The sequence below is a fragment of the Pongo abelii genome, chromosome 5 (genome assembly GCF_028885655.2).
Source record: "Pongo abelii isolate AG06213 chromosome 5, NHGRI_mPonAbe1-v2.0_pri, whole genome shotgun sequence".
Lineage (NCBI taxonomy): Eukaryota > Metazoa > Chordata > Mammalia > Primates > Hominidae > Pongo > Pongo abelii.
The window spans coordinates 3,979,388-4,002,203 of NC_071990.2; the positions used below are offsets into that span (position 1 = coordinate 3,979,388).

Below are 22,816 nucleotides of genomic sequence, written 5' to 3' on the forward strand. Positions count from 1 at the left end.
TAGTATTGATAAATACAGTGCTGTCAATGTATTTCTCTTCCTTATGATTTTCTTTTTTTTTTTTTTTTGAGACAGAGTCTTGCTCTGTCTCCCAGGCTGGAGTGCAGTGGTGCTATCTCGGCTCACTGAAACCTCCACCTCCCAGTTTCAAGTGATTCTCCATCTCAGCCTCCTTAGTAGTTGGGATTACAGGCACCCGCTACCACACCTGGCTAATTTTTGTAGTTTTAGCAGAGATGGGGTTTCACCATGTTGGTCAGCTATTCTTGAACTGCTGACCTCAAGCAATCCACCTGCCTTGGCCTCCCAAAGTGCTGGGATTACAGGCATGAGCCATCGCACCCGGCCGTGATTTTCTTAATAACATTTTTTTGCTTATTTTACTCTAAGAATGTGATATATAATACACGTAACATATACAATATGTGTTAACTGTTTATGTTAACAGTAAGGCTTCTGGCCAACAGTAGGCTATTAGTAAAAGTTTTGAGTGAATCAAAAGTCAAAAAAGTAGCTGGGTGTAGTGGCATGGTACAGGTGCTAGACTACCATGCTCAACTACTCGGAAGGCTGTGGCAGGAGGATTGCTTGAGCCCAGGAGTTCAAGACCGGCCTGGGCAACATAGCAAGACTTTTTTTTTTTTTTTTTTTTGCGACAGAGTTTTGCACTTGTTGCCCAGGCTGGAGTGCAATGGCGTGATCTCAGCTCACTGCAACCTCCACTCCCGCGTTCAAGCGATTCTCCTGTCTCAGCCTCCCAAATAGCTGGAATTATAGGCATGCGCCACCACGCTCGGCTTTTTGTATTTTTAGTACAGGCAGGGTTTCACCATGTTGGCCAGAATGGTCTCGATCTCTTGACCTTGTGATCCACCCGCCTTGGCCTCCCAAAGTGCTGGGATTACAGGCATGAGCCACCGAGCCTGGCCAAGACTCTTTAACAAAAGAAACTTATATGTTTATTTTCAACTGAGCAGGGGTCAGTGCCCCTAACCTCCATGTTATTCAAGGTTCAATTGTATTTTCCAAGGGCTTTACATATTTATTTATTTATTTATTTATTTATTTATTTATTTTTGAGACAGAGTCTCACTCTGTCGCCCAGGCTGGAGTGCAGTGGTGCAATCTCGGCTCACTGCAACCTCCACCTCCCGGGTTCAAGTGATTCTCCTGCGTCAGCCTCCCGAGTAGCTGGGATTACAGGCATGTGCCACCACACCTAGCTAATTTTTGTATTGTAGTAGAGACAGGGTTTTGCCATTTTGGCCAGGCTGGTCTCAAACTCCTGACCTCAAGTGGTCCACCCACCTCGGCTTCCCAAAGTGCTGGGATTACAGGCATGAACCACCAAGTCTGGCTGGGGTTTACATTTAGCTCATAGAAAATCTGTGCCCTTGCTCCCCATACCTTCACCCAGTTGATAAAAGCACAGTTGGCTTCCAACACTGCACTCTTTTCTCTGTGGCCACAGGCAGCTGTGATCCCAGCCACTCACCATTGTGTTTCCAGGTGTTATAGGCTCAACAAAATATATGGATATATATTGGTGATTTTGCCTCAACAACATATATTGTCCCTCAACAACATATATTGAAGTCCTAACTCCCAGCACCCCAGAATGTGACTAGATTTGGAAATAGGATCTTTACAGGGTGCAGATGTAATTAATTAAACTTAGGTGAGGTCATAATATGTGTAGAGAGGGTTCTTTATCCAGTATGACTGGTGTCCTTATAAGAAGAAAGAGACACGCAGGAGACGATGGCCTTGTGACAGTAGAGACAGAGATGGGAGTGATGCATCCATAGTCAAGGAATACCAAGGATTGCGGGCAAACACCAGAAACTAGGAAGAGACAAAGAAAGATTCTCTCCTCAAGGTTTCAGCATGGCCTTTCTGACACCTTGATATCTGACTTCCAGCCTCCTGAATCGTGAGACAATAAATTTGTTGTTTTAAGTGACCCACTTTGTGGTACTGTTAGGACAGCCCTAGGAGACTGACGCACCAGTGTTAGGAGACATAGTCCCATTCCTTGGCTTAAAGTCCCCTTAAAGCCAAGGGTGGGGAGGGGAATGACATAGTACACAGCACTGCCCCAACTCTGTGCCTAAAGAAACCCTCAAGTGCCTTAAGGAATCCTGAATAAATGCTCCGTTTTTTCACATATTGATAGGGATGCTGTGCACTCATAGGTGTCTGGCACCTACTCGAGTTTTCTCAGACTTTGGGGCCTTGGACAAAACAGACAACAGAAAAATGTATATTTTCACATCCTGTTACATGTACATGTCCTTCAACTTAGCAATTCCACTTCTAGTTATTATCCTACAGAAATAACTTATACCTGAGTGCAAAGATGGATAAATATGGCCGTGCACTGAAGCCTTGTTTATAATAGTCAAAAATTTAAACAACCTATGACATTCAGTAGCAGAATAATTAAACGAAGGCATATATCCATATAGTGGAATACTATTAAAAAGAAGGTTGACATTAACATGTCTACAATACATATTATAGAGTTTTAATAAGCTGCAAAGGAAGATACACAGTATGGATCCATATATGACAAAAGAAAACTATACATTTGTACATATATATGTGTATATACATGCATAGAAAAGAGTTTTGAAGGAGACTTAGGAAATTCAGGACAGTGGCTACCTCTGGAGAAAGGATAGAGCTTGAAGAGGGAAAATGAAGCAAAACTTTCCCTTCTTGCTATGTAGACTTCGTTGAGTTATTTCACTTTAATTATTCCAATGGAAACCTTTTACTTTTGTAATTAAAATGCAACATTAACACTGAAAATGCAGTAATTATTTATGTGAAGTTGGAGAAATGGGTTTTGATTTTCTAGAGACATTCTCATTCTATGTTGATTTAGATTTTGTCTCCGTAGCCTCCCAGTGCAGATGGCGATAGATGGCAATAGACGTCGATACACGTTTAGCAGCCAGTAATTCCTGCCATGTACAACTGCCAAGCAGCAGTGGGGTGCCTTTGTTTCAGAGGTATTTGGGTGCAGTGATTCTTTGCTATGGTTGGAAGCCAGTTTAAGGAGGTTCATGCAGCTGAGGTGAACAGCATTAAGGGGTAAGAAATGACTCCTCAGAGTTCTGAGTTTGTGCCTTCAGGGACCTGGCCTCAGACTGAGTCCAGTCACTGGGAGCACATTGGCCTTTGAGGTCTTAAATTCATCACTAAAAATGTGCTCCATTGCCAAGATGCCATTTCCAAACATATAGTGATTTCCTTGCATATGCATCCTGAAGACATGACCCTATTGCTCTTTCATCCATCAGACCAAGAATTTAAAAATGGATACTGCTGTCTTGCTGCTGCTGGGTCTAAAGCCTTCCTTCTAGAAGAAATTTCTTTTGACCTTAGAAATAGGTTTTGTTCCTTTTCCTGTCAATCCCCTCTTCGCCTGCAAGATGCTTTGCCTATATTACACTATATTGGTTACCCAGAAATAATTACATGAAGAAAGAAAGAAAAAGAACTAAACATCCATTTTTTTTTAAAAAACCCAGGTTTTTATTTTATATTTTAAATATAAAGTTAACTTTGGGAGGCTGAGGCAGGAGGATCACTTGAGGCTAGGAATGAGATCAGCTTAGGCAACAAAGTGTGATGTTCATCTCTGCAAAAAATAACAAAAATTAGCCGGGTGTGATGGTGCATGCCTGTAGTCCCAGCTGCTGAGGAGGCTGAGGTCAGAGGATCGCTTGAGCCCAGGAGGTGGAGGCTGGAGTGAGCTATGATTGCACCACTGCACTCCATCCTGGAGCTCTCATGGAGGTGCTGGCTGACCAGGGAGGGATGCCATTCCATTTCTGATAACATAGGATCTAAGCCCCTCTGGTATTGATTTCATCTTCTCCAAGTGGCTCTACCATGCGGTTGTAACTGTACCGCTGGCCATCCAGAGCGCCTACAGTAGGCCGCAACAGTCCAAACCTCAAGTCTCAGTTATTGGAACACCCCAAAGAAGGAAGGCATTTCCCACCGGCATAGCTGAAAATAGACATGCTTATAACAGAACGAGAAAAAACAGTTCATTTCTGGCCATAAATGAATTTTGTGGAATCAAAAAGAGCAGTAAGTGACACTCCCACATTCTGACAGAGCATGCTGTTGTTTTAAGTTCAGTCTTATGTTGTAATCCTTGCTCAGGCAAAATCACCAATAAAACGGGGCCCCAAGTTATGTGGCCTGACAATAATGTTAACATTCACCCTATTTCTTCTGGGAAGCTTCAAAATGTGCATCTCCAATTAAGTATGCAATTAAAGGGAAAATGAGAATCACAGTAATAATAATTGTATGGTAACTTGCCATTAGTTTGAGAATCATGCACACATAACCAACTGTATTTGTGTGGTCCCAGCATGCCTGCTTGTTTGTTCATTCTTTTTTTTTTTTTTTTTTTTTTTTTTTTTTGAGACAGAGTCTCGCTGTGTCGCCCAGGCTGGAGTGCAGTGGTGCGATCTTGGCTCACTGCAGGCTCCGCCTCCCAGGTTCACGCCATTCTCCTGCCTCAGCCTCCTGAGTAGCTGGGACTACAGGCCCCCACCACCATGCCCGGCTAATTTTTTGTATTTTTAGTAGAGACGGGGTTTCACCATGTTAGCCAGGATGGTCTCGATCTCCTGACCTCGTGATCCACCCACCTCGGCCTCCCAAATGCTGGGATTACAGGTGTGAGCCACCGCGCCCAGCCTTGTTCATTCATTTATTTACTGACAATGTATCTGCTAGATGTCCAGGACCAGGCTAAGATCTGAATGGTGCTCAGTAATATTGTTGGAATAAAGGAATGACAAAGCTAAATAGGAATTATTATTATTATTATTTTGAGACGGAGTCTCGCACTGTCGCCCAGGTTGGAGTGCAATGGCATGATCATGGCTCACTGCAGGCTCTCCCTCTTGGGTCCACATCATTCTCCTGCCTCAGCCTCCCGAGTAGCTGGGACTACAGGTGCCTGCCACCACGCCTGGCTAATTTTTTGTATTTTTAGTAGAGACGGGGTTTCACCGTGTTAACCAGGATGGTCTCGATCTCCTGACCTTGTGAACCTCCCGCCTTGGCCTCCCAAAGTGCTGGGATTACAGGCGTGAGCCACCGCACCCTGCCCAATAGGAATTATTAAACTGCATATATATGTTTTCTCAAATCAGTGCCTTGTTACTCTTGCTATGCAAAGATGGAGAGGAACGTTGAATGTATTAATGCTTATTCTATTACCAGGTGAGAATCCTGAACTCTCTGGCTTAGAAAGAATCTTAGCAAGACATCAGTTGCCAAAAGAGATTAATCTGACCCCAAAGCCGAACAGAATGCCCCCGTGGAAAAGAAAAATCATCAACAATGTAACTGACGGGTGGAAGAAATGTCACTTGTTGAAGAGAAACATGAAAGAGCCTCCAATGTCCACCATAGTTGTCAGGTAGACTCTAATTTCTGCCTTATGTGGATATATTTAGAGATACACAGGGTGATCACAAAATCTCTATATGCCTTAGCTAAAAAATGATAAGCACTGCTCTGTATAAAAGCACATGGGCCCCATTTTTACCCACCCCCAAGCTGCTAGAGGAGCCCTCATTGGGAGTAAACTCATGGAGATGGGAGCAGGAGTGTGGGTCCTCCATGGACCATTGCAGTCTGGAATAGAGAGCAGAAATCTAGCAAGAACAGAGTGGGATTCTTGGGGAGAAACCCAACCACTGAGCTGTGGGGCTTTTGGGCTGCGTAAGTTGGGAAGCAGCTTGGTTTTTCACACCCACCGTTGGCATGACCAGGGGCTAGGGTACCATAGCAGGACGTGGTGGAGCTTTGCTTTATCCCTGGTCTGCCAGACTTTACATGGAGAGAACTGGAGCACCATTGGACAGTCTTAACAAGAGGAGTGACATTATCTGACTCAAATCCTCTCTGGCCTCTCAAAGAATGCATGGGTGGGGGAGAGCTGTTGGGAGATTTTACAGCTCTGCAGGTAAGGGATGGTGGCCCAGGTGGTAACAGGGGGGATGTGGAATTGGTTGGATTCTGGTGCTCAAAGTCATGAGCTTTGGTTCCTTGGCAAATTATCTTTTTTGGTGCACTACTTTCCCTGCTTATGCCAGATAGATGGTGTTTCTATATTTGTTTCTTTTCTTTTCTTTTTTTTTTTTTTTTGAGACAGAGTCTCGCACTGTCACCCAGGCTGGAGTGCCATGGCGCGATCTCAGCTCACTGCAACCTCCGCCTCCTGGGTTCCAGTGATTCTCCTGCCTCAGCCTCCCGAGTAGCTGGGATTACAGGCATGTGCCACCACACCTGGCTAATTTTTTTTGGTATTTTTAGTAGAAACGGGGTTTCGCCATGTTGGCCAGGCTAATCTCAAACTCCTGACCTCAGGTGATACACCTGCTTGGCCTCCCAAAGTGCTGGGATTACAGGCGTGAGCCACCGTGCCTGGTCTATATTTGTTTCTTTCGTATTGCTGCATGTATTGCAATGATGCCTACACTTTGTACATAGTAAGTATTCAAGCAATTTTGCCGGGCTGACAGGATAAATGTAGATGTTGCTACAAAGACAGGATCATTTCTGATTTGAAGGTAACATAACCGGGAGAGAGTTCCAGCTCATGAATTTGCCTGAACTGGAAGCTTCCCCTGGGATCATTGCCCTGGTGAAATAGAGTCCTTGTCTAAATTTTTTTCAGTGTTCTCAGTAGCATAATTTGCCAATTTGATTTAAATATTGGTAGCCAAAGAAGGCAAAGATATATTATAAAAGAAGGTGGTCAGTGGAACCCTGGTGTTTTCTGGACAATGCAAAGACACTACATTTTTGTCCAGAAGTAGGTAAAGGTTATATTAAGTGATGATATCTGATTACTCAAGTGAAGATTATTTGACCATGCTTTGGAAGCCTGATAGGATTTGGCTCTGTCCCGAACCAAATCCCATTTTGAATCGTAATCCCCACATGTTGGAGGAGCGGCCTGGTGGGAGGTGACTGGATCATGGGGACAGATTTCCTCCTTGCTGTTCTCATGATAGTGAGTGAGTTCTCAAGAGATCTGTTGGTTTTAAAGTGTGGCACGTCCCCCCTCGCTCGCTTTCTCTCCTTCTCCACCACGATAAGATGTGCCTGGCTTCCCCTTTGCTTTCTGCCCTGAATGTAAGTTTCCTGAGGCTTCCCAATCATGCTTCCTGTTAAGCCTGTGGATCTGTGATTCAGTTAAACCTCTTTTCTTCATAAATTACCCAGTCTCATGTAGTTCTTTATAGCAATGTGAAGACAGAATAACACAAGACCTATTTTTAAAAATTCAAGTTTCACAACCATAGAAAGTTTATATACCTCAATTTTAGGTCCTGATGTCTTCATATGAAGTTATAGATCTTTATATCCTAGTTTGGTTTCTGAAAATATAGCTAGAGTATCAGAACATAGGAAATGATACTTTTTTTTTTAACATTTTATTTTACAAACATTTATTTGCTTTCCTTAAAAGCAGGGGCTGTCAGCCTATCTTCTTTATTTTTGTATTCCTAGTGTTACAAGTTGGAGTCTCAAGTGCTGAGATAGAAATAAGAATGCAAAAGGTTCCCTGGGAGTGGTGTTGCATCAAAGTGGAAGTGGGAAAAGAGTATTGGGCAGGAATTCAAGAAGTGGAGAAACAGGCTTCGCCTCAGTGGAAGGAGCTGCAAGGTCATGTTGCAGGGGGCTTGGGTACAGGAAAGGTGGGAGGGTTAGGCCCATTTTGCAATCAATCAATCATGAACCTTGTCTTGGTTGCTGTGACTCCAGATTCCTAAAGGATCTGCTGAATTAACTGTTCTAGTTCTGATGATGCCTCCTGGCATTAATGATTCTTCTCCTATTACCTGGTAACATGGTAAATATCGTCATTTGATAACTGTATTATTCTTAATTCTTTGTGACTTAACTGACACCCTTGAGAGAATTCATTCTTTAGCCAAAGCAAGCCTGACTGTTATTAAGAATCATAAATAATAGCTTTGTCCTTAAAACTAGAACTACCATATGACCCAGCAATCCCACTACTAGGTATGAACCCAAAGGAAAGTAAATCAGTATGTCAAAGAGCTCTCTGTCCTCCCATGTGCGTTGCAGCACTATTCACAACAGCCAAGATAGGCAATCAACCTAGGTTTCCATCAACAGATGAATGAATTTAAAATGTGGTGTATATACACAAGAGAATACTTTTTAGCATAAAAAAGAATGAAATCCTGTCATACGAGGCAACATGGATGAGCCTAGAGGACATTATATTAAGTGAAATAAACAAGGCACAGAAAGACAAACTTCACACGGTTCTCACTCATTTGTGGATGCTAAAAATTAAAACAATTGTATTCATGGAGGTAGAGAGTAGAAGAATGGTTTCTAGAGGCTAGGAAGGGTAGTAGGGGTAGTGAGAGGAAGTGGGGAAGAATACTGCATTCTCTCATTCATATGTGGAAGCTAAAAACGCTGATCTCACAGAAGTAGAGAGTTGAATAGTGGTTGCCAGAGGTTGGGAAGGGTAAGGGGAAAGGGTGGATAGCCAGAGGTTGGTTACCGGATACAGAAGTACAGCTAGACAGGAGGAATAAGTTCTGGTGTTCTATAACACTGTAGGGTGGTTATAGCCAACAATAATTTTTTGTTTATTTTCAAATAGCTAGATGAGGGCATCTTGAATGTTCCCAACACAAAGAAATGAAAATTGTTTGAGGTGATGACATGCTCATTACCTTTATTTGATCATTACACATTGTAAACATGCATCAAAACATCACACTGTATCCCATAAATATGTGCAATTATTATGTCAATGTAATAGAAGAATAGCTTTGTTTTTGTCTAAGAGCTATTGAACACTACTGATTCGTGTGCGCTTGACCACTTGTAAAATGGTGCTGCTAATAGCTCATGTTGTATCAGCTAGAGTTGTGACACTGATAGAAAAATGACTGTGAAATTGAGTTTTGACAAGTATGAAGTACTATCTGAATGCATTGTACAGTATTTTCACATGTTAGATTGAGCCAACTGTAGATCCTAAACTTGAACCTGCCCTGGCAAACATTTGCTCAGTTTATGCTGTGTATTCCCGCTAGCACAGAGAGGATAAGGCCTCTCTCTCACGTGGCAATAGCAGTTTTAGGGCCACAAAACAGGCAGACCATACATGAGGCCTGCTGGCTTTGACAAAGTTCCTTCAGTGCTGTGCTATGTAAACAGATCAGCAGGCACAAAATCCAAGAGTCCCGGGACCATGCTGGTAAACAGATTTTCTAAGTTTAGAGCTGCAGATGGTGGTGTCTTATCCCTGTTGGTGAACCTGGCAGGATTCCAACCCCCAGCTCGATAATACTGTAAATCCCTACTGGATACTGCATGTAAATTATAATTACTTGTAAACTGTATTTACTGGCTCAATATGCCATATTTATATGGACTCTAGGGCTTAATTTTTTTTTCTCTTGGTAAGTGTGACAAAAGCAGTACTTGAACAGAAGAGGGCTGTTTGTTCCATATGAGAACTTTAGTTTAGTTTCCATTATGTTTTTGTTGCATCAATGTGGTAGCAACTGAAGACGGGGGCTGGTAGTCAATGGGTTTTATTTTGCCCACCTTTCTGCCATAGACATTTGCAATTTATCCTGACTTGGGGCCACTCCTCCTCTATACCAAAATTCATCTTTTATTGTACTTACCATGTTATAGTGTCTGTGTTGATTTGCTACTCCACTTGTGTGTTGTGTAAGCATTTAAGAAAAACGTTTAATGTTTTCTTTTTCTTTTCTTTTTTTTTTTTTTTTTTTGAGATAGAGTCTCACTCTTGTCCCCCAGGCTGGAGTGCAATGGCACAATCTTGGCTCACTGCAACCTCTGGCTCCCAGGTTCAAGCGATTCTCCTGTCTCAGCCTCCCGAGTAGCTGGGATTACAGGCGTGCACCACCACACCCAGCTAATTTTTGTATTTTTAGTAGAGATGGGGTTTCACCATGTTAGCCAGGCTGGTCTTGAACTCCTGACCTCGGGTGATCCTCCCACCTCAGCCTCACAAAGTGTTGGGATTACTGGCATGAGCCACCGTGCCTGGCCATTTTTCTTTTCTTTTTTTTTGAGATGGAGTCTTGCTCTGTCACCTGGGCTAGAGTGATCCCCCCCAGAAGTGGGGCCAGAAATCCTGAAGCAGTAGCCGCAAGCCAATCTACATAGAAAGGCAGCAAAACAACGCTTGGGTGCCTGGGTACAAGGGAACCGAGACAGGTTTGGAGAAAAAGACCTGGCACATGGTGTGGAGGCTCCTTCTGGGGACTTGGCACTGGATTTTATGTGTGAATGGAGGTGACTGGGCTGGTCAGGGCATGTGTTATCCCTCTGGAATTTAGAGGCAGATCTTGGCAAATACTTGCTGACACTTCCTACACCTGCTGACTTTCACATATCCCTGCTGATTTCAATGGAAGGGACATGTGTATGTTCTGATCTTGGGGAGCATCATTCCATGCCCCTAATAGAAAAGATGTCTCAAACACTTTCTGTGACGTGACTGGTTCACATCTTCTGCTTGCTTTAAATTTTCTTTGCCTTATTAAGTTGTGAGAGTTCTTTTCATATTTTCAATACAAAATTCTTTGATAAAAGCATTGCAAATATTTTCTCCCAGATGGTAGCTTGCCTTTCATTATTTCATGATAACACAGAAGAACAAAGGTTTTACATTCCCAATTCATCAATTTTTTTCTTTTACAGTTTTTGCATTTTATATTCTAAGAATCCTTTGACAAGTCCAAAGTTGCAAAGACTTGCTCCTATATTTCCTTACTGAAGTTTTGTAGTTTTAAGCTTTAAATTTAGGTTGGTAGGCCGGGCACAGTGGCTCATGCCTGTAATCCCAGCACTTTGGGAGGCCGAGGCGGGCGGATCACAAGGTCAGGAGATAGAGACCATCCTGGCTAACACGGTGAAACCCCGTCTCTACTAAAAATACAAAAATTTAGCCCGGCGTGGTGGCGGGCACCTGTAGTCCCAGCTGCTCAGGAGGCTGAGGCAGGAGAATGGTGTGAAACCGGGAGGCGGAGCTTGCAGCGAGCCGAGATTGCCCCACCGCACTCCAACCTGGGCGACAGAGCAAGAGTCTGTCTCAAAAAAAAAAAAAAATTAGGTTGGTAGGTCATTTTACTTTATTTTTGTATAGGGTTTGATAGTCATTGGTTGGATGTTAATTTCTTTTTCCTATTTGGCTATCTAGTTGACCCATTGGCATGTGTTGAAAAGATTTTCCTTTCCCTATTGAATTGTTTTGGCGCTTTTTTTTTTTTTTTTTTTGAGATGGAGTCTTGCTCTGTCACCCAGGCTGGAGTGCAGTGGTACGATCTTGACTCACTGCAACCTCTGCCTCCCAGGTTCAAGCAATTCTTCTGCTTCAGCCTCCAGAGTAGCTGGGTTTACAGGTGCCTACCACCACACCCAACTAATTTTTGTATTTTTAGTAAAGACGGTTTCACCATGTTGGCCGGGCTGGTCTCAAACTCCTGACCTCAAGTGATCCACCCACCTTGGGCTCTCAAAGTGCTGGGATTACAGGCATGAGCCACTGTACCCAGCCTGTTTTGGCACATTCATAAAAAATGAATTTCCACATATATTTGAGTGTGTGTCTGGATCCTATTTTGCTCCATTTATCTATATGTCTTTGTGCAAACAAGACTTTCTTATTGTGGCCAGGTCCTGAAATAAGGTAGTGTTAGGCACCTGACTTTGATCTTCTGCTTTAAAAATTGCTTTGATTATTTTAGGTTCTTTGTATTGCCATAAGAATTTAGAACCAATTCGTTAGTTTCTACAAAAGGACTACTAGAATTTGTTTGGGATTGAGTTGAATCAAGATCAATAGGGGAGAACTTCCATCTTAATAACACTGAGACTTTCAACATGGACAGGATATATTTGCCCTTTGGTTAGGTCTTCTTTAATGTCTCCTAACAATGTTTTGTAGTTTTCAGTGAAGAAGTCTTGGATATTTTTTGTTATAGTTATTACTAGCACAGGGGTAAAAGGAGCTTTCCTTTTTCCCTCTGAAGGTTGATGAAAGGCATCTGCTATACTTGACAACAGACAGATTAATAGGAGAAAAGGCATACAGATTTATTAAGGTGCAAGTGCAGGAGAGTCACACAAGGTATGAAAATTCAAAGAAGGGCCAGGTGGTTGACGATTAAATGCCTACTTCATAGGGAGAGGAAGGTGGGGTACAATGTAAGGAATTTTAGAGGAAAAGTAAATTATATTTAGGGGAGATGACTGGGCCTAAAAAAGAGACAATAGCCTGGGACAAAGTCTCTCTGAACTCTGGCAGAGATGGCAACAAGTTATGGGAAGGTGAGGGGTGGAACTGTACCATGAACAAAGTTTGCCTTATGCAGATAAAGTCTCTCAGAATAGCCCTCAGAAGAGTACAAGAAAAGTCTGTCTAGGGGGGTGTGGTGATAATCTTTATTTTTTCTTCGGTGATTAATCTTTCCTGGTTAATGAGAGTTCAGACAGAATATTAAAGGCAATTGTTTTTCTCTGAGAATAACTTCCCTCAGTCAGATACAGGAACTTCAGAGAGAGCCCCTTCCTGCGCTTGTGGGAAGAAACAAGGGAAAGTTAGAGAGACCTTGGTTTGGAGGCAGAGTCTAAGGGCTTTCATTTAATTCAAAGCATTCAGCATGCCAAAGTGCCATACTTTAGAGTATCGTTTTCTGAGCCTCAAAACTAGGTATTTTATAGTCTATAGCACCACTGTAAATGAAAAATATTAAATATAAGGATATAATTGATTTTTGTTAATTATGTGGTATACTACAAACTTGTACATTAATTTATTAGTTCTAGTAGCTATTTTTTAGATTCCTGGGATTTCTCTTTTATTGTGATAAGAACACTTTACATGAGGTCTTAACAAACCTCTCAACAATTTTTAAGCATGCAATACATTATTGTGAACAGTGTTGTAAGCAGGTATTTAGAGCTGATTCATCTTGATTGCCTGAAACTTTAAGCCTGTTGATCATTAATTCCCATTTCCCTCTCCCACAAGGCCCTGGGATGTAACCATCATTACACTCTTTGATTCTATGAATTTGACTGTTTTAGATGCCTCATATAAATGGAATCATGCATTATTTCTGTGACTGGCTTATTTCACTTAGCATGTCCTCAAGGTGCGTCTACGTTTTCACATATTACAGAATTTCTGTCTTTTAAAAGGCTGACTAGTACTTCATTGTATGTATATACCACATTTTCTTTATCTGCTTCTCTGTCAATGAAGATTTACATTTTTCCCATACTTTGGCTATTGTGAATGGTGCTGCAATGAATATAGAGGTGTTAATGTCTCTTCAAGATTTTGATTTCAATTCTTTTGGATAAATACCCAGAAGTGGGATTGCTGGATCATATAATTCCTTGGGATTTTTTTTTATGTAAATAGTCATATTATCTGCAAATAAACATTTTTACATCTTCTTTTCCATTCTTTTTCTTTTATTTCCTTTCTTTGCCTTATTGCAATGACTAAGATTTTCAGCACAATGTTGAACAGATGTGGTAAAAGCAGACATCTTTCATTTTTTTTCTCAATCTCAGAGAAAAAACAATTCAGTGTTTTATTTACTCTAGGTTTCTGCAGATTCCTTTTATAAGTTTGAGAAAGTTACCTACTGTTTCTAGTTTGTTTTTATCACACATGAATGTAGAATTTTGTCAAATGCTTTCTCTGTATCTATTAATAATGTTTCTTTTATTCTATTAATATGGTGAATTGCATTGCTTTTTAAAAATATTTCTTATAGTAAAATGTGCATAACATAAGATTTACCATTTTAAGTGCTTAAGTGTAATTAAGTTAGTGGCATTAAGTACATTCCCATTGTTATGCAACCATCATCACTATCCTTCTCCAGAACATTTTCATCATCCTATAATGAAACTGTCTCTCCTTTAAACAATAATTTTCTACCCCTTTATCTTCTCAGCACCTGGTGACCATTATCCTATTTTCTGACTCTATGAATTTGCCTATTGAATCATACAATATTTGTCCTTTGGTGTCTGGCTTATTTCACTTGGCATAATGTCTTCAAATTTCATCCATGTTGTAGCATGTATCAGAATTTTATTCTTTTTTAAGGCTGATAATATTTCATTCTATGTATAGACTACATTTTGTTGATCCATTCATCTGTTGATGGACACTTGGGTTGTTTTTACGCTTCTATCTGTGAATAATGCTTTGTATGCAAATATCTGTTCAAGTCTCTGCTAGTCAATCATTTGCGGTATATACTCTGCTATGGTTTAAATGTCTTCTCCAAAACTCATGTTGAAATTTAATTGCTGTGTCACTTTACTGTTTGAGTAACATTGGTGTGAAGCTTAATTGACGCCTTTTTGCTTTATGTCCTGCTTAAGTCTGTGTGAAGGATTTGTGTTTTTCTGCCTTACAAATAGAATTGGATTTATTGGGCAGGAATTCATGGATAGTCATGCTCTCTGTCCCCTTTACTTCAGAAAACACAGTGACTCTAGTGGATTTGAATAAGTGAAACTGCTCTGAAATGCTATGGAAAGCCGACTCCCCAAGGAGTGGTTTCTTCTAGAAGTTTGAATTTGTAGTTACAGTTTCCAGGAAGAAAAATAGTAGTTGGATAACTTGGTAAAATAATAACATCATTTTCATTTTCTTCTCTTTTCTTAACTTTGGTTTCCTAAAGGAAGAAAATAAGCACGTAGCACATAATCTATTTAAATAGATTTAAAGAGAGTTGCAAAATAAATCTCTTGGTCTATCTCTTAGGTGAATAAAACAGATTTTGTTTGTGAATAAAATCTGTTGATTGCCAACACTACCAGTACAGTAACCCACAAAGGGCTTCAATGTGTCAGCTCAGTGCGACCTCCTTTAACTCTGCAGCACCACTGCAGCTGCCGATGTAGCCTTGGTAGGTGGCTATTAGAGCTCTACCATATACAGTGGTGCATCTTCAAATTTATGCATCAAACTAAAGACATGTCCAAGTCCATTTTAATTTCCTCAGTGTTTTTATGAGAAGTTTTATGGACCTCCCCCAATTGTCTTTTTATTTGGGGTTATGACGATCATGTTTGATAATTACAGTGATAATCTGTTTCCACGTGATGCTTTTGTTTGAACCTGATAAAATTTAGTGAAACTTTGTAATGATCTATGTGCACTTTTACTTGTAAAATGGAATTTCTGTATGTTTATACTTGTAAATATGGTTGTTGTTAGTGCTCCTGTTGCTCATGGTGTCCTGCCTCACATTTGTGATTCTGTTAATGACTTGTATCTTAACTAAGTTCTTAGTGGTGTTGTAATAGGGAGATGGGGCAGGTGGGGGGTTATTTGTACCACTGAATCTTCATTAATTTGGTTCTTTACTGTTTTGAGGGGAGAAAGAACGTGAAATGGTTTGTGTATTATTGAATTTTAAGCAATATTTTAGAAGCTGTGTGACTGCTTTGATAACTTTTTCCCAGTGTTATTTGAATCATACTACCAGTTATACTAAAGCTGAATGACAATTGTGTGAAAGTTACTGCCTTCGTAAGATCAAGTCACCACTGTTACACAGCTGACATATAGTGTATTACCTTTGCGGCTAGTAAACTATGAAGTTTAGATACTGAATCTCGTTACAGGGTTATTTATATAATGTGGCGTTATTCAGTACTGACAGACTACATGAAGTAGTTTTAAAATCTAGTGCTATTTGTATTTTAAAGGTTAGCAATGAGGAGGAAATGCGATCTGGCTGTGTTTGTCTTCTGTACAAAGCCTGAAGTGCTTATGGTTTTTGCGTTAACAGCCACGAGGGCAAAGTTTAAGACTTTCCTGTAAGGACTAACTTCTTTTCAAGCCACTGTTTGTTTTTCTAAAAGCAGGATTTGCTTCCGTAGCAGGCAAGTTCCTTGACGTGGAATAGTGCAACCTGTATATGGGCTATTATAATAGGAAAGACATCTGTACTTGCACAGTTTAAATCATTCTTAAATTTTGAACATGTGAATTGTCCCAAAAAATCTTTAATTTTTTGGTAATTTTTACTCTTTTTGTGCACATGTTGATTTCTTAATGGTAAATCCTTCATTTAAAGATAGTGTTCTCTGTTGAGAATATTTTCATGGAATAAAACAATCTTTTCATGGAATAAAACAATCTTTTCATGGCAAAAAAAAAAAAAAAAAAAGAAATTTAATTGCCATGTGATGTATTGAAAGGTGAGACCTTTAAGGTGTGATTAGGTCATGAGGGTTCTGCTCTCATGAATGGATTAATGTCATTATTGTGGGAGTGGGTTAGTATGTCAGAAGGTCAATCTCCTTTTTCTCTCTGTTTCACATGTGTGGTTGCTTGACATGCTATGCCCTTTGCCATGATATGATGCAGCAAGAAGACCCTTACCAAATGTGGCCCCTCAATCTTGGATTCCCAGGCTCCAGAACCATAAGCCAAATAAACATATTTTCTTTATAAATTACTCAGTTTATGGTATTCTATCATAGCAACAAAAATGGACTAAGACATACCCAGAAGTGGAATTGTGGGATTGTATTGTAATTATGCCTATTTGGGGTCCCTTAAGATTCCATATGCATTTTAGAATACATTTTACGTATCTGCAAACACATTGTTGGGACCTTGATAGAATTGCATTAAATCTGCAAATCACCTTGGGTAGTATTAATATCTCAATAATACTAAGTCTTTTAAACCATGAACATGTGAAGTCTTCCCATTTATTTATGTCTTCTGTAATTTATTTCAGTAATGTTTTGTAGTTTTCACTAAGTATTATGCCTCATTGGATAAACTCATTCCTAAATTTGGTTATTTTTGATGTTATTATAAATTGAATGGTTTTTCTCAATTTCCTTTTTGGAATGTTCATTGCTAGTATTTATTTATCTTTAATATTTATTTTTTCCTTCTTTCTGCTAGTTTGGTTTTAGTTTGTTCTTTTTCTAGTTTCTTATGGTATAAAACTAGGCTGTTGATTTGAAATCTGTTTTTTTTTAATGTGTTTGCAGCTGCAAATTTCCATTTTAGCACTGCTTTCACATCCTCCCATAAGTTTTGGTTTGTCGTGTTTTCATTTGTGTCAAGATATTTTAAATTTTTTCTTTGTGATTTTTCTTGACCCATTGGTTATTTAAAAGTGTGTTAATTTCTACATACTTGTGAATTGTCCAGGTTTTTGTTGTTAACTTCTAGTTTCATTTCATTGTGATCAGAAATGATATTTTGTATTTCAATTTTTAAATCATTAAGATGTCCTGTGGCTTAACATACGGAAAATGCTCCATGTGCACTTAAAAAATACATATTCTGTTGTCATTAAGTATAGTGTACTGTCTGTGTCTGTTGGGTCCAGTGGGTCTATAGTGTTTTCTAAGTCCTATATTCCCCTATGATCTTCTGCCTGGTTCTCTATCCACCGAAGAAAGTGGAGGTATTGAAGTTTTCTACTATTATTATAGAGCCGTTTATTCTTCAGTTCTGTCAATGTTTGCTTCATATATTTTGGAGCTCTAATATTTAGTGCATATGTTTATAATCGTCATATCTTCTTGGTAAATTGAGCCTTTTAGCATTCTATTATGTCTGTCTTTGTCTCTTTTAACAGTTTTTGACTTAAAGTCTATTTTGTCAATTAGTATAGCCATTTCTGCTCTCTTTTTATTACTATTGGCATGGAATATCTTTTTTATCCTTCCACTTTCACCCTACTCATATCCTTAGATCTAAAGTGAGACTCTTTTAGACAGTCTATAGTTGATCCTGGTTTTATATCCACTCTGCCAACTTATGATTTTTGATATGTTTGCAATCCAATTACATTTAAATTGCTGAAAGGAAAGCAATTAGTTTTGCCATTTTGTTGTTTTCTCTGTCCCTTACAGGTTTTTTTCTCCATTTCCTTGATTACTGCCTTCCTTCATGTTTAAAGTTGTTATAATGACATATTTTGATTCCTTTCTCACTTCTGCTTGCGTATATTTTCTTGGTGTTTACCATGGGCATTACATATAACATCCTAGAGTTATGATGATCTATCTTAATTGATACCAACTTAACTTCAATTGCATATAAAAACTCTACTTTCTTAAAGCTTTTCTCCCCTTATGTTATTGATGTCACAAATTATACCGTTTAATATTATATATTCATTAACATAGATTCATAATTATTTTATGCAATTGTCTCTTAAATCCTGTAGAAAATCAAAAGTGGAGTTATAAACCAAAATTACATTAATAGTGTTTTTATATTTGTTCATATATTTACCTTTACTGCAGAACTTTATATTTTCATCTGTCTTCCAGTTACTATCTAGCATTATTTTATTTCAAACTGAAGGACTTCCTTTAACATTTCTTGTAGGGCAGGTGTAGTAATAATAAATTCCCTCCGCTTTTGTTTTTATGGGAATGTCTTGATTTCTCCCTCATTTTTGAAGAAACATTTTACCAGGTATAGAACTCTAAGTTGACAGTTTTTTTTTTTAATTTTCAGCACTTTAAATATATCATCCCACTGCATCTAGTCTCCAAGATTCTTGCTGAAATAATACTCTGATAGTCTTATCGCAGATCTCTTGTACATAGTCACTTTTCTCTTGATGCCTTCCAAGATTCTCTTTATCTTGCACTTTTGTCAGCTTTGATTATGTGTCTTCGTATGGGTCTCTTCAGGTTTGTCCTACTTGGAGACCATTGAGGTTGGATTTGTACATCCATGTTTTTCCTCATATTTGGCAGGTTTTCAGCTATTATTTATTCAAATAGTCTCTCTTCTCATTTTTCTCACCTCCTTCTGGGACTCCCATTATGTATATATTGGTCAGTGTGATGGTATCTCATAAGTCCCTAAGCCTCTGTTCACTTTATTTTTTCTTCTGTATGCTTCTCAAATTCAATAATTTCAAATGAGCTGTTTTCAAATTTGCTTATTCTTTCTTCTACTTATTTGAGTTTGCTGTTGAACTCCTCTAATAAAATTTTCAAATCAGTTATTATACTTTTCAGCTCAATAATTTTTTTTATAATTTATTTGTTGATATTTTCATTTTGTTCATATGTTTTCTTGACTTTCCTTTGTTCTTTGTTGTTTTTCTACAGTTCTGGGAGTACATTTGACAGTTGTGGATTTTTTTGTTGTTGTTTTGAGACAGAGTCTCACTCTGTTGCCCAGGCTGGAGCACAGTCATGTGATCTTGGCTCACTGCAACCTCTGCTTCCTGGGTACCAGTGATTCTCATGCCTCAGCTTCCTGAGTAGCTGGGATTACAGGTGTGCAGCACCATGCTCTGCTGATTTTTTTGTATTTTTACTAGAGATGGGGTTTCACTATGTTGGCCAGGCTAGTCTCAAACTCCTGGCCTCAAGTGATCTGACTGCCTTGGCCTCCCAAAGTGCTGGGATTATAGGCATGAGCCATCGCACCTGGATGACAGTTGTTTTAAAGTCTAGTAAGCCTGATGCCTGTGTTTCTTCCAAAACTGTTTCTGGAGATGTGTTTTGTTCATTTGAATGGGCCATCTTTCCCTGGTTCTTTGCATGCCTTATGATCTTTTTTTTAAAATTGGGTATTTAAAAAAAATATGGCCACTCTCCCAGTCTTTGCAGACTGGCATGTAAGACCTCACTAATTTGTAAGCCCATGAGATCTTCACTAATCTGAGATTAGTCCAGGTCTTCTCAGGTCTTTTCTAGGCATGCTTCCTTCCTGTGAATGTGTGTGTGCTCCCTGTCCCCATCACAGGTGATTTTAAAGGTCTTCATTTCCTAAACAGTCTCACTGCAGCTTTTTCTTAGGGCCTTAGATATCTATTGCATTCCTCTGTAATCTCCTGCCCTCAGAAGTCCACAGGGCAGCAATCCTGTGTAGTTTTCATGTGCTGCATTGCTCACCACTGCCTTCTGTGGCTTCCAGCCTGAAATCAAAACTATTTGCTGTTTCCGGTCTGATATCTGAGTTGGATATTACAGACACCAGTTCTGTAGGCAGCCCACAGACAGGCCAGGATGTTGCAACAAGTTTCACTCTGCTCCTTCTGTCCTGAGGGAGGGAACAGGATTGGGCCAATTGCTTCTGATTGCACCACACAGGGAAGTGGGCAAGAGCAAATATTACAAACATTCCTACTTTTTTTTTTTTTTTTTTAAGACGGAGTGTCACTCTGTCACCCAGGCTGTAGTATAGTGGCACAATCTTGGCTCACGGCAGCCTCCACCTCCCAGGTTCAAGCGATTCTCCTGCCTCAGCCTCCTGAGTAGCTGGGGCTACAGGCGTGTGCCACCACGCCTGGCTAATTTTTTGTATTTTTGGTAGAGACAGGGTTTCACCATGTTGGCCAGGCTGGTCTCGGACTCCTGACCTCGTGATCTACCCGCTTTGGCCTCCCAAAGTGCTGGGATTACAGGCGTGAGCCACCGCGCCCGGCCAATTCCTACCATTTTTCAGGTGACTTTCTTGGTTGGGCATTCACTGGTTTGCTGGAGACATTTGACTAGTTTCCAGAACTCATAAAGTTACTTTAGTCAGTCTGTATTTATTTGATGTTTCCATGGGAGTATGAGGGCCTAGAACTTCCTCTTTTGTTATCTTGCTGATATCACTGTTTATTCATTTTTTCCTTGTTTCCTTATCTCTGTTCTTCGTATTAAATTCTATTGATATATCTTCAAGGTTCATTGACTCCTTCCTTTTTCATCTAGTTTGCATCTAGTGAATCTCTTCAGTGAATTTTTATTTTTTACAATTTTAGTTCTAAATTTTGTTTAGTTCTTTTCAACATTTCTCTTTTGAAAATTCATATATTTTAAAATCATTTCTTGACCTCATGGGATGTAGTAATAAGAACTAAAGACTGTGTGTGACAATTCAAAAGTCCAGGTCATCTCAGGATTGACATGTGCAGATTGTCTATTTCACCCAAGTGTTCACATTTCCATGTTTGTTTTATGTCACATAATTTTGTAAATATTATGTCATACGGATCCTGGATCCATATGACAGCTTCTTCTTAGGGCCTTAGATATTCTATTGTATGGATGGATCCAATATTATGTCATATGGATCCTGGATATTTACTATATTTACTATATTGTGGCATTGGATGGAAGTCATGTTTTTGTGGATCATGTTACAATCATCTGGAAAATGCTGTTTTTGTTTTAGCAAGAAATCAATCTGGTTAGGTTCAGACTACAAGCTGTCTTGATCTTCTGTGGGTGGTGGTTAAAATCCCAGTACACTTTGCAAAGCCTTTGCTATGCTGGTTTGAATCTGTCTCACTTATGAATCAGACTTATCTAGGTTCATACGCAGAATTAGAGCTTCTTTCTCTGGCTCTGGGATTCTCTTCTTGCTTTCACTCTTTAGCCCCCAGAGGGCCCTTTTCCTTTTCAAGGTGTTTTTGTTTTCCTCAACTTCTATTTGGCTGGCCACTCCATGGTCACCGCAGCGCTGCTCCACAATAGGGGTGTGCCTCTGAGGCAGAAGTATTAGGCTGGTGCAAAAGTAATTGCAGTTTTTGCCATTACTTCTAATACCATGCTCAGGAGATAGATTCCAGCAATTGTGTTTATTTCTTGTAATCTGGGAAACTTATCCTTGTGCAGTTGCTTCTCTATATTTTGACACCCTTTCACAATCCACCTGCTTTTGATTAATCTCAGCATGCTCAAGTAGTTCTTTTTCATATTTCTTCTAGAGATTTTAGTTGTAATTTGTGGGAGGAATGGGCAGTGGGAGGAATGGGCAGTAGCTGGCTTGTGCTGCCATCGTGGAATGAGAACTCTGCCTGGATTTTTATGTTCATTTTGACATTTACTGGGAGTTTGACTCTGGAGAAGCTAGTTTAATCTCCATGCCTCGGGATGCCTACTTGAAAATCGGTAGTAGCAACAGACCTACCTCATTTTTAATTTTTGGCATTGTTTTTGGTGGATAAAATATGATAATGGGCATTAAGCACCAGTAACTGCTCAATTGAAACTAATGCTTATTTCTATTCTTATATTTTCTATAAATTCTGAACATCTTGGATTATAATTACTGGAATACAAAATTTAGAACTAAAAAGTTAAGAGATTTGGTGAGTTAGCTAACTTTGACCTTGAAGGAAAGGTCAAAAGGAAGACTAAGAAGAGCAAAATATCCCATCCTTTTCTGTAGCCCGTGGAATTACACCCTCAGTCCTTGTCAAGTGATAGCTATGAAATCAAAACAGGGTGTTGCAAGGACAATCAAGGCAGCTTGCAGGTATGCCTTTCATAAAGTACCACATTAAACAAGAATGGGACTCTAACAAATAAGAAAACAATTACTCATACAGAGCATTGCTTTCCAATGGAATGACCCAGTTTTCCCTTCATGCCTCTTTATTAAATTGCGCAAAAAAACCCAACTAAGATTCTTATTTGTTTTCTAGTAATACTATTCCTTTCATTTCACTCCCTTGCTAGATGGCTGAAAAAGAACATGCAACCCACTGAAGACCTCAAGTCAGTGATCTGTAGGCTGTCAGCATTTGGCCCAATTCAGTCAGTCACTGTTTGTGGACGTCAAAGTGCTATAGTGGCATTCAAAGACATGACTTCAGCCTGTAATGCTGTGAGTGCTTTTCAAAGTAGGACCCCAGGCACCATGTTCCAGTGTTCCTGGCAACAACGATTCATGTCAAAAGACGTAAGACTCTCTACTACCAAACAC

The 22,816-nt window shown here is 39.6% G+C and overlaps 1 protein-coding gene across 7 annotated transcripts in view; it reads left to right on the forward strand.

The window, feature by feature from the left end:
• LOC134761642 (testis expressed protein 56) overlaps positions 1-22,816 on the forward strand; it is a 65,293-nt gene that overhangs the window by 27,086 nt on the left and 15,391 nt on the right. For 3 of the 7 annotated variants that reach the window (XM_063725315.1, XM_063725316.1, XM_063725317.1), the window contains exons 3-4: positions 5,260-5,458; positions 22,570-22,792. In XM_063725315.1, the coding sequence (XP_063581385.1) occupies positions 5,260-5,458; positions 22,570-22,792 (422 nt within the window). The remainder of the gene's footprint in view (positions 1-5,259; positions 5,459-22,569; positions 22,793-22,816) is intronic. The other 4 variants (XM_063725319.1, XM_063725320.1, XM_063725321.1 and 1 more) reach the window with 2 other exon arrangements.